Raw genomic sequence first — 13,164 nt, 5'->3', positions numbered from 1 at the left:
GGGAATCTTACTTTTCATTGTTTATATTTTTTATTTTATTTGATTTTTTTTACCATGTACGTAAATGACATGTAAAATAATATCAAAATACTGTTAAAAGTAAAATTTAAGGTGGTTATGCCCTTTGTATGTATTGCTTTTGTATCATTTTTGAAATTTTAGTCAAAGAAACTTATCTGAAAAGTAAAATATTGGTGAGTAATTTATGAAATAGCCAAATATAGGAATATAAAGCAGTCATTAGAATTAAGATAACACATTGCTTTTAATAATACTGGAAAACTGTGGTTCACGTATTCATCCATGCAATATATTTTTACTGAGAGCCTATTTTATATCTTAGAACATAATGCTAAAAGACAAAGGCAAGATACAAAATTACCTCTGTATGATGAAACTGCTTAAACAGAAAACAGAAAAATGGAAGTAAGTAAACCAAATATTAACATTTGTTATCTGTTGGAAGGAAGATTATTGTTAATATATTTGCACATACTTATTAAACATACAAGTGGTAATGACAAATCGCTGTTCTAACCTACCTTTTTAGAGCTAATTTTGGCTTTCTTTATTGCTCCTCTGTGGAATATTTCCAAGAGCAAAAAAAAAAAAAAAAATGTTGAGGGTCATTCATGAATAAAAGAAATTGGGTTGGTGGTGAGAGTCTCTCTCTAATCAGGACCCTCAGCTGAACTTATACATGCAACCTCTTTCCTATTTCAGTTTTATGGACAGACACTGAGAATAAGACACCCGTGCCATGGATACCTCCACAAGTGTTACCAACAGCTCCAGTCTTCAGATTTCCCAATTCATCCTCTTGGCGCTCCCAGGCATTCATGAGCGGCAGCACTGGCTCTCCCTGCTCCTGGCTCTGCTCTACCTCTTAGCTCTTTGTGCCAATCTCCTCATCTTGATCACAATCCAACATGAATCCACACTGCATGAGCCCACGTACCATTTCTTTGGCATATTGGCAGTCATGGACATTGGCCTGTCCACCACCATCATGCCCAAGATTCTGGCTATCTTCTGGTTTGATTCCAAGACCATCAGCCTCCCTGAGAGTTTTGCTCAGATCTATGCCATCCACTGCTTTTTTTGTTTGGAGCCTGGTATCTTCCTCTGCATGGCAGTGGACAGATACATAGCCATCTGCCTCCCATTCGCTACCCCTCCATAGTTAGTGAAGCTTTTATGGTCAAAGTCACAGGATTCATGGTGCTCAGAAATAACCTGTTGACCATCCAGTGCCTGTATTGGCTGCCAAAGACACTATTGCTTTAAAAATGAAATTGATCACTGCCGATGCTCTAACTTGGGGGTTATCAGCTTGGCTTGTAATGACTTTACTGTAAATAAATTTTACCAACTGATCTTAGCATGGATCCTGGTTAGGAGTGATATGGCTCTGATTTTTTTCTTCCAGTGCTCTAATCCTTCACACTGCGCTGAGGCTGAACTTAACAGAAACAATGACCAAGGCTCTGAGTACCTGTAGCTCCTCCCACCTCATCCTCATTCTGTTCTTCAACACAGGTATCATTGTGCTGTCACATACCTTGCAGAGAAAAAGATTCCCTTTATGCCTGTGCTCCTTAATGTGCTGCACAATGTCAGCTCCCCTGCTCTCAATCCCATGGTCTATGCTCTCAGGATGAATGAGTTCAGACTGGGCTTCCAGAGGTTGCTTCAGCTAGTGAAGATGTGCCTACCAAGTAACTACAGCTTTAGAAGGCCATCAAGGTGTTAGGAAAGGAAGAGGTTTTAGCTCTGAATAGACCTGGATTGTAATCTGCCTTTATCTCTCACTAGGAAAAAAATAGGCAATAACATCATGAAAACTGTCAGCCTCACTAACTGAAACAAAGTTACACTGAGATTTCCTATTGCTAGAAATAACTAAGCGTAGAAAAACGAAATGGTCTTGACCACCCAGAGATACACCACTACCATGCTTTGAGATATGATGTACATGTGGAAAAATTCATCTAATTGTGTGGGAAATTTTTCTTCCTAGGAAAAGAAGAATATGGTCCTAGAAAATGCCCTAGAAAAGCAGTTCCAAAAACACAATAAATTGAATCTAAATTAACTCTTACCATTTGCACATCTAACAAAAATGCACACTTTTGTGTACAAGAACCCTGATCTGTGTTTATTTTGTACCTTCTCTGAGCCTAATACACAACTGTGTGCACAATAGATGCTTAATAAATACTTTATTCATGATACAATCAGTCAGGAGACAGGCATAACATAATCTGCTGAATCCTATGTATCAAAGAAAATATCCTGGACCATGGTCTGAAGAATGACCTCAGGAAGTTTGCATATGATTTCACCTTGGAGAACAACCTCTTAGAAGCAGCACTGGGACCAAAGCAAGGTCAGAAACCGTGAGCTTATACACTACTGGTGGGAATGTAGACTGGTGCAGCTGTTTTACAAAACAGTCTGGCAACTTCTTAAGTGATTGAACAAGAGTTACCATATGATCCAGCAACTGTACTCTTAGATACATACCCAGTATAATTGAAAACATATGTCCACACAAAAATTTGTACATGAACATTCATAGCAACATCATAATAGCCCAAAAATGAAAACAATCCAAATGTGCATCAACTGATGAATGGATAAACAAAATGCGATGTATCAATACAATGAAATATTATCCAGCCAAAAGTAAAAAAGTACTGATACATTCCACATCATGGATGAAACTTGAAAATATTACGCTGACTAAAAGAAGCCAGACAGAAAAAGACACATATTATATGATTCCATTTATATGAAATGTCCAAAATAGGCAAATCCATAAGTACAGGAAGCAGATTAGTGATTGCCAAGGGCTAAGGGAAAGGGAAAATGGAGAACAACTGTTTAATGGGTACTGGGTTTCTTTTAAGGGTGATGAAAATTTCTGTAATTAGAAGTGATAGCTGCACAACATTGTAAATGTAATGGAACTGAATTAAACACTTTCAAATGGTTAACGTGCTGAATGTTATGTGAATTAATTAATTAATCAATTAAAAAAAACTTTCTTCCTATATTGTCTCTCCACTGCTCTCTACTAACAAAGTTCAGCATCATTCCAGCTGTCAAAGTCATATTATTTAAAGGGCCCCGATCCACATTCACAGAGTAGACCAAAAAATATTAATTTGTAATTTAGTCACAATAAGTTTATTACCAGCATAGTTCACACCTTTGACTACTTAGCTTCCACGTGCACCTTTTTTACACACATTTGAACTCCCATAAAATAATCAAACAAGTCAACACATCTATTTTAAAAGATACAGCATTTCTTCATACAAAGGAAGGAATTCTACCTTTTCCTCCAAAATAACAAGATGCACAGTCCCAAGAGTCATTGTACGCATTGCTGGATATATTACCAATTTCTCAAATTCAGTCAGTCCCACTGTATATTCTATTACCTAAAGACTAAATTGTAACATTAACTTCCAATAACTTGTATGCGTATATAGAAAAGAAAATGGTTAGCATATAGAAATAAAAGCTTCATATAAAAAGCAAATGGAAAATATTCAAAGCTACTACAGTTCTAATTTCTATAATTGTTCACAATGTCGTAAGTGATATCTACCACATTCCCCCCAACTCTTTCAAAACGTGGTAGAGTAACCGGAACCTTCATTCCTACAGGGTCTGAATTCTCAGTCATCCTGCTGAAGATTTAATATCCTGCTAAGGATTCAGCATCCTTTTTTGTTGGTATACTTTTCTATTAACCTTTACTATCAGACATGGAAGTATTAAGAGGTCCCTCAGAGAATAAGTACCCTGGGTTCCCAAAATAGTCTACTTGTCTCCACTTTATAGAAGCAACCTAATTTCTCCTTGGTAATCGGGATTAATTACGCCATATGAGGTCTGACAATTAAGTTCACGAACTCATCCTAGAAAAAGTGCTACATACCTCATTGCTGAATATCACTATGGTCACAGGGGTGACCATACAGAAAATTATGTTTTAGTTCTATTTATGCAGAAATACAGATCTTTATCATTCCTTTAAATTGCCACATAGTTTTACAGCATATGATTATGCCAAATTATATTTATTTATCGATTGATATATTTACAATTATTTGGGGTTTTTTTGCTATGGATACCACTGTTAACATCTTTATGTATGCTTCCATTTTCATATATATGAAAGCTTCTCTAGAGTATACACCTAGAAGTGGAATTGCTGGGTCATAAATATTCACATTTTCACCGTTAGCAGATATTGTCAAATTACTCTTCAAAATAGTTGGTCCAATTTGTATTCCCACTAGTAGTTTATGAGAGACACTGTTTTTTAAATTCCTTGACAACGCTTTATATTATCAGACTTACATTTTTGTGAATCTGATTAATAAGAAATATTAGCTCATTATTTTTAATTTACATTTTTCATATAATTACTGATAATTTAGGTTTCCTCTTCTGTAAGTTGTCTGATCATTTCCTTCGTCCATTTTTTATTCAGTTGCCTTTTTTCCTCCTGTATTTTTGTAGCCCTTCTCTATACATTCTGGATATTAATGCTTTATGTTGGAAATACAACCTTCCAGTCTACTAATTATCTTTTAATTTTGTTTATGATGTCATTCGCCTTACCGAAAATTTTAATTTTAATAAAAAGCACATTTAGGCCCTGGGGCTTTGTGTATTATTTACTAAGTCCTTTCCTATCCTGAGATTGTAAAAATTATTATATGAGTTCTGACAATTAGGTTTGTGAACACATCCTAGAAAAAGTGCTACATACGTCATTGCTGAATATCACTACGGTCACCTACGAAGTATTCCCCTTGGGAAGCTATGCACCAACGCCAGAGCCTAGTCCACCCTTCAAAGCAATTATGGAACTCTTTTTCTGGAATGGCCATCAGAGCTGTCATTGCATTACCCTTGATGTCCTGAATGTCATCAAAATGTCTTCCTTTCAATATTTCCTTTATCTTCAGGTAAAGAAAGAAGTAATTGGGGGCCAGGTCAGGTGAGTAGGGAGGGTGCTCCAATACAGTTATTTGTTTACTGGCTAGAAAGTCCCTCACAGGTGGTGCTGTGTGAGCTGGTACACTGTTGTGATGCAAGAGCCATGAATTGTTGGCAAAAAGTTCAGGTCGTTTTTGTCTAACTTTTTCATGCAGCCTTTTCAGCACTTGCAAGTAGTAAACTTGGTTAACTGTTTGTCCAGTTGGTACAAATTCATAATGAATAATCCCTCCGATATCAAAAAAGGTTAGCAACATCGTTTTGACTCTTGATTTGGGATGATGGAACTTTTTTGGTCATGGAGAATTGGCTGACTTCCATTGTGTGCTTTGACACTTCGTTTCAGGGTCATATTGGTACCCCGATGTTTCATCACCAGAGATAACATGGCCCAAACCATTGTCTTGCCTCTCCAAAGGGTCTTGGCGAACTTTGACTCTCCTTTGCTTTTGTTCATCAGTGAGCTACTTTGGGACCATTTTTGTATACACCTTTCTCATGCCAAGATTTTCAGTTAAGATTTTCCTAATTGTTTTTCTATCAATGTTTACTTGCCCTGCTATGTTTCTCACAGTCAGATGATGATTTTTAAGCACAATTCGATGAAATTTTGCAATGTTTTCATCAGTTCTGCTCATTACTGGCCACCCTGACCTCTCTTCATCTGTGACGCATTCTCTCCCCCCGGAAAAATGTTTAATCCATCTGTACACTACTGTTTTCTTCATGGTATTATCCCCATAAACTTGGACTAATGTGTCCCTGATTTCACTTCCACTCTTGCCAAGTTTAACAAGAAATTTAATGTTTGTTCATTGCTCTAATTCAGGGGTGTCCAAACTGCGGCCCGCAGGCCAACTGCGGCCCATGATCCATTGTTAATTGGCCCGCAGCAAATTCCAAAAATATATTTAATTTACTTAAATAAACCAGGTGAGGCAATACGTACTTCACCTCGAGTGAGTGGCCCGGCTGTTTGTGTATTTTACCGCATATGGCCCTTGGTGAAAAACGTTGAAAAAAGTTTGGACACCCCTGCTCTAGAGGATCCCCTTAGTTATGTAAGTCAAGATTTTTTTTCATGATGCCTTTTCAGTTTATTTTTTGTACTTAAAAATTCATAAACAAAGTACAGTATTTCAAATGTTAAAATTTATACAAATGATGTATTATACAGTTTACAGATTGTTTTGTTTTGTTTTATTAGTTTCAAGTGTACAAAACAATGTACTAGACATTTACACCCCTCCATATATAAGTCAAGAATTTGACAGGAATTATTTTGTCACTTTACAAACTCTTTGCCAACTTATGAGCTAATTTGCACTAAACACTAAGAGGAATATTTCAACCCTTTTTTTTAACATTGAACATTATTTCAACTTCTCTAATGACTTAAGAAAATCCCAGCGAGATCCTATGGTTCATTGGCAGTATAAAGGACACAAAAATTATCTAAAGTGCGACTTTCCCTAGAAGAGAAATGATGAAAATTTGTGGACAGGAAGAGAAGTTGATTATTTGTTTGTTTGTTTGTTTGTTTGTTTGTTTGTTTGTTTGTTTGTTTCAATGCCAGATCAGCAAAGGTGAAATGTTGGCTCCAGGATGACATGTGGATAAGTTTGGGACCTCCTGACACAATCACATGGCATTAGGGCAGACTGAGAAGAAAGGCCCAACTGTGCCAGTAAACTTGGAAGCCCAACAGTGAGAACTTTAGGCCATTAAAATTCGAGGAATTGAATCATCTTTCCTTTGACAGAGTAAGTTAGATAGCAAGGGCTTTATTACAGCTAACAATAAGTCAGAATTGGATATGAACTTTCACCTGTTTTAACAGTGATCCCACATACCATGCAAAGAAGCACTGACAGCTGATAAACAGAAGTGAGCTAATGGATGGGTCAAATTGCCTGTTTCTCTTTCCATACAGTGTTTAGACTAAGTTCCTGAAATTCTTTGGCACTTCAAGGAGTAAAAACAAGTCCCAAAAGAAAGATACTGTAATATCTTCTAACCTGGCCATGGAAGAGGTTAGATTTCCACTTCTACTGATGGCTGATAGGGTAACTCAGACAAAGCCACCAAGTGAAAACAAGTAGAAATGATGGGAGAACATTTTCAATTGGGTATAAAGAGATTGGAAAAGCAACAAAGTAGCAAAAACTCATGTGGCTAAAATATGAGGGTAAAAGAAAACTCAGACTTTATTTCAGCTCCAACAGGTAAAGAGAGCTTAGAAGTTGTCACTCCTATCCCTACAACAAGGAAAAGCTGGGAAAATTGAAAATCAACCACTTTTCTTCCACCCATCAGAAAACTGAGGCCTAGCTAACATCCAGGAGTCAGAGAAATACCCTTCCTCTAGGTAGATATGGGCCTAATAATGTCTTTTCCCTGAAGAGGAGTTTTCTATTATGGGGAATGCTCTGGGTGTATTTCACAATGTTAACTCTTCCCCCTCCTCTGCCAGAGCCAGCAGACCATGCTTGGATCTTTACTATAAGAATCTGCTGGGATTGCTGAACATAAGTGTGGGGCCTGCGTAAGACTACAGTTTGAAGTACTTCTCATTCCCATGTTAGTCCACACATTCTCCAGGATTTATCAGAATTATCTTTGAAGACTTCCTACTAGCTTGTGGCTCCAGCAGCTTCTGCTCCAATTAGCCACAGTCTCTGTATTCACCAGTTTTTCCAAATATGTGGCTGTGGTTGCCCTGCAATGTCAATTTTCTGATGAGTCCAAGAAAAGTCATTTAATTTTCTTTTTGTCAGCTTTTTGTTTTAAGAACAGGAGCAATGATTTAAAGTTCTTCACATGCCAAATGTTCTAGGACTGGATTATACTTAAAGTATGAAATAAATATGTATGAGTCCATACTAACATAAACAAGTGTTCCAATAAATAGATACATAGGGGGCTATAGACAAACATCCCATGGAGAAAAATTCCAAATAATTTATGTAGATACACCACCCTCAAGAAGGTGAAGCATAATTCCTCATTTCCTAAGTGCACAGTGACTTCTTTCTAAAAGCCTACCTTGGCTACAAGTAGGAAAAGAAGAAAAAAAAAAAAGCAAACTAACACCAAAATATGTATTTGAAATTATGTATTATTATACCTTCTTCCTCAGTATGCCCTGTCAATTAACCAAATATTAATAGTTTCTTAAATCCAACTGACTCGCCAAAACCACAGATTCCTCTATAGACATGGATTTTACAACTGGAGTTACCACATGGCTGGGAGCCATAGAGACACATGATCTAGAGACAAGAAAAGAGAAAGGGATTGAATTTTCTACGCTTTTTTTTTATATTCACTGCTCAGATTAAGATACTCCTACTCTGAATTGAGAGCCCAGAAATAATACATATACATGGGCAAACAATTTTCAACAAAGAAGCCAAAAACATACAATGGAGAGAAGAAAGCCTCTTCAATAAATGGTGCTGGGAACATTGGAAAGCCACATGCAAAAGAATAGAACTAAACTGCCATTTGTCATCATACACAAAAGTTAACTCAAAATGGATCAAAGACCTAATATAAGACCTGAAACAATAAAAAACATAGGATAAAACATATATACTAAACTTGTAGACTTTGGTCTTAGAGAGGATTTTATGAATTTGACCTCAAAGGCAAGGGAAGTAAAAACAAAAATGAATGGACTATATCAAACTAAAAAGCTTCTGCACAGCAAAAGAAACCATCAACAAAGCAAAAAGGCAACCAACTAAATGGGAGAAGATATTTCCAATCAACACCTCCAATAAAGAATTAAGATATAAAATATATAAAGAACTTGTACAACTCAACAACAACAACAAAAAGAGCCCCAAACAATCCAATTCAAAAATGGGCAGAGGACCTCACAGACACGTCTCCCAAGAAGACACACAAATGGCCAACAGATATATGAAAAGATACTCAACTTCACCAGTTATAAGGGAAATGCAAATCAAAACTACAGTGAGATACCATCTCACACCTGATAGACTGGCTATTATCAACAAGACAAGTAATGACAAGTATTGGAGAGGTTGTGGAGAAAAAGGAACCTCATACACTGCTAGTAGGAATATAAATCAGTACAGACACTATGGAAAACAATATGAAGATTCCTCAAAAAATTAAGGATAGAGTTATCATATGACCCAGCAATCCCTCTTCTGGGTATCTACCCCAAAATTTTGAAAACATTTATTCATAACAATAAATATATTTCCCTATGTTCATTGCAGCATTATTCATGGTGACCAAGAAATGGAAACAACTGAAGTGTTCTTTGATAGATGATTGGATAAAGAAGATGTGGTACATATATACAATGGACTACTACTCCACCATAAGGTGAAATACTGCCATGTGGGACAACAGGAGTGGATCCGGAGAAGATCATGCTAAAAAAAATAAGTCAAATAGAAAAAGTCAAGAACTGTATGATTTCACTCATATGTGCGATACAAAACTGAAAGCAACAAACAAAAAAAACAAACAAAAACTCATAGACACAGACAACAGTATGGTTGTTATCAGAGGGAAAAGATGGTGGGGGCGGGAGAAAAAGGTAAAGAGGGTTAAATATATGGTGACAGAAGATTTGATTCTGAGTGGTGAACACACAAATCAATATAAAGATGATGTATTTATTATAGAATTGTACACTTGAAACATATATAATTTTATTAACAAATGTCATCCCAATAAATTTAATAAAACTAAGAATATATACATATATATTCCTATATATATATATATATTCCTACTCTGGATAGTGAGTTAAGAATGAACAAAAGCCAAGAGTATTATGACAATGGACTGACCACCACATAGCAAAATAATCAAGGGGGAAAATGCACCTTCTTCACATTAATAAACAAACTATCAATTAGGATTGTGTTTAGCTGTATATGAGATAATAGATTACAGTGGTTAGTCAAATTGGAGTTTATCTCATGCCACACATACAATCAGAGAGAGAGAGAGAGAGGGAAGGAAGGAAGGAGGGAGGGAGAGAGAGGAGAGAGAGAGAGAGAGAGAGAGAGAGAGAGAGAGAGAGAGAGAGAGAGAGAGGAAATCAGGCAGTTCAGAATTGTTAAGGCAATTCTATTGTGCCATGAAGTGACCAGGCTCTTTTTACTGCTGTGCCATTCTAAACTGCAGCTACCATACTCCACATTCAGACAGAAAAAGGAAGAAATTTAAAAGGAAGTCTCAACAGACTTTTACTCACATCTGTTTGGTCAGAAATGTGTCTGATGTTCATCTCTGGTTACAAGGAAGACTCAAACATTAAGTCTTTTAGTTTCCCAGACTCTATGATAGTGGAAAGTTTTGGAAAGGTGGGCTTAAATGAGTGCTGAATGAACTAACTCCCAGTAAAGACAGACAATATTTACACATCACATTCTTTTCATGAAATATTTTCAGAAATTGATAAAATATTGGTCCATAAAAAAACTCTTAAAATTCCAGAGTAGATAAGTTCCAAAGATCTCTGAATCAACATAACAAATTCACCACTCACTACAGCTTCCTCCTCCCACTATAAAACCTAGTAATCACTAACAACATAGTCAATAATAAGTCAACTAATAACAAATGGGGAGCCATTTGACAATACAGAAAAAAATTGAGCAAACACCAATTTATGAAAGGCAACTGTGATGGAATTACTAAAGACTAGAAGCCCAAAAGGTGTACAGGAAAGGATTGTTATGAAAATAATGTAGATTCAGACTGAGAAATATCTGATACTGTGAGAAGCATAGGGCCATGAGAAAACCAACCTGGTGACTAATAGGTAGCACAGTAGGAGTAGCCAGCCATGCCCTATCCTTCTACACATACACTTTTGGACGAAAAAGTGGGCTAAAAGTCAAGCAACAACTGTGGATGTTTCCAGAATATCTGAGATTGGATCAGAACACAGGGCAGAAGTGACCCAAGAGGCTATGAACAATCATGCCCCACGAGGTGCGGGGAACAAGCTCAACCATAAATCAAGCCACTAGCATTCCTCACACCTCTACAACAGGTTGCATCAAACAAATACAACAGCATCCTGAGATTGCTTACTAGAAAGGAAAACAACTAACAAATAGCAAACATGGATTGGTCTAAACTTTAGACAGGTTTCTTCCCGACTACAGTCCCCTGACCTCTCTTTTCTTATAGAATTTGCTTCAGAAAACTTGTACTTGTAAATTCTTTCTCTGCTCCTTTGTAGTGTATATAAATCATATCCTAACGTCTTATCAGTTATATAACCCAGGAAATGTCTTTCTCAAGGACCTGGGAACTATCTCTTGAAATTTAAACATTGAAGGAGAAAGCACCCCATCTCTCAGTCTCTGTGGAGAGTAGAAGCCTAACTTCCAAAGGCGCCAATTAGCAAACACAGATGGCCTAATCACAGACAAAAACATTTGCAATCTCAGGAATAACTCAATGTGCTTGACACATCCCATTGATCAACCTCCCCCGAAAGTCCTTCAGTAGACATTCACAAGACACCTTACAACGCAGTCTTACCTTTTCTTCAAGAAGAACTGGGTATCCAGACTTGGTCTGTGCTCTCTTTCCCATTGCTCGCGTATCGGAATAAAATCAACTTCTATATGCTCATCCTGTCTAGTGCAATTTTTTCTTTAACACCAAATGCAACCATCTATTTGAGCAAAACCAATATGAAGAATGGCATTAAAATTAATAAGCACAACTCATACTTGAAGAGATAGAATAAATTCAACATCAACCAAAAAAAAAAAAAAATCTCCTCTCAAGGTAACCTTCTCTATGCCAACTCCACTTCAGGATTCCAGTCACTCATCCTTTCAGGTCTAGAGGTTGTGACTAGTGCTATTATTAGCCCTAGGTAACTGTAGTATCACTTAGGATCTCTTACTGACTACATCCTTATAAATAGTCCCTTTGTAAGTAATCCCTTCTCAAATTTTTTAATTTGAGAAATAACAAGAGTTGTCAAGGATGTAGGAAAAGGGAACTTTTGTGCACTGTTGCTGGGAATGTACATTGGTGCAGCCACTGTGGAAAACAGTATGGAGGCTTCTCAAGAAATTAAAAATAGAACTACCATATGATCAGATGATTCAGCAATTTCATTTCTAGGTATTTATCCGAAGAAAACAAACTTAAAGAATGGGATATGTGGTACTGCAAAAGAGCACAGGTTTTAACACTCAACAGACCTTTGTTGGGATTTGATTTCTCTTCTTCAATAGGAAATATAAATTCTTAGCTAACACATGAACAAAAATTCACATACTCTAGAAATAAAAATATTGTAAATGACAATAAATATGAGAGGTGGTTTCTGCCTAGTGGAAATATATACATTGTTTTTAACGGTATCAATATACATTTAAAAGTTTCAAGCATGGAAATTACTGAAATGTCCATCAGGTGATGAATGGATGAACAAAATCAGTAGATCCATATATTGGAATATTATTCAGCAATAAAATGGAATGAAGTACTGACACACATGCTATAACATGGATAAACCTTAAAAACACTATGCTAATTGAAAAAACCCAGATCAAAATAAGGGCCATATGTTGTATGATTCCATTGACATGAAATACACATAATAGAGAAATCCGTAGAGACAGAAAGTAGATCTGTGTTTGTCGCGGTCTGTGACTGCCGGGTATGGGGGAATGGTGATGACTGCTAATGGGTAACAGATTTATTTTCATGATAATGAAAATGTTCTGGAATTAGATAATGGTAATAGTTACACAACTTGATGAATATACTAAAAACCATTGAATTATACACTTTAAAAGGGTAAATTTATAGTATGTGAACTAAGTTGATATTTTTTAAAATGTTGCCAGATGTTGTCTAACAGTGAAGGCAGCAGATTTTTCTTTCTTCTAGAAGAATTAGCATAGTAAAAATTAATTGTGTATGGCAAGAATGCAACATACATTACTTTGTGGCTTGAAAAAGCCCTGACCTCTCTCACTGTATATGGAGCTAATTTGTATTGGAGCCAAGAAGCTTTCTGGGAAAAAGGTAATGAAATCACCTGCCCCATAATCTCTTCATTTTAGAGATTAATATAATATTTCCTTCCTTGTTGAGTAGATGAAGATGATCCTA

The 13,164-nt window shown here is 36.4% G+C and overlaps 1 protein-coding gene across 1 annotated transcript; it reads left to right on the top strand.

Moving 5' to 3' along the window:
• Positions 1-760: 760 nt before the first annotated feature.
• On the top strand, positions 761-1,753 carry LOC117029693 (olfactory receptor 56B4). Its single transcript, XM_033118900.1, is given in 5 exon segments — positions 761-1,157; positions 1,160-1,250; positions 1,252-1,417; positions 1,419-1,548; positions 1,551-1,753. Coding segments are annotated over 5 exon segments (987 nt in total).
• The last annotated feature ends 11,411 nt before the right edge of the window (positions 1,754-13,164 follow it).

Source organism: Rhinolophus ferrumequinum, chromosome 11, assembly GCF_004115265.2.
Source record: "Rhinolophus ferrumequinum isolate MPI-CBG mRhiFer1 chromosome 11, mRhiFer1_v1.p, whole genome shotgun sequence".
Taxonomy (NCBI): domain Eukaryota; kingdom Metazoa; phylum Chordata; class Mammalia; order Chiroptera; family Rhinolophidae; genus Rhinolophus; species Rhinolophus ferrumequinum.
The sequence above is the reverse complement of the archived record's forward strand: the minus strand, read 5'-3'. Positions and strand labels throughout refer to the sequence as shown.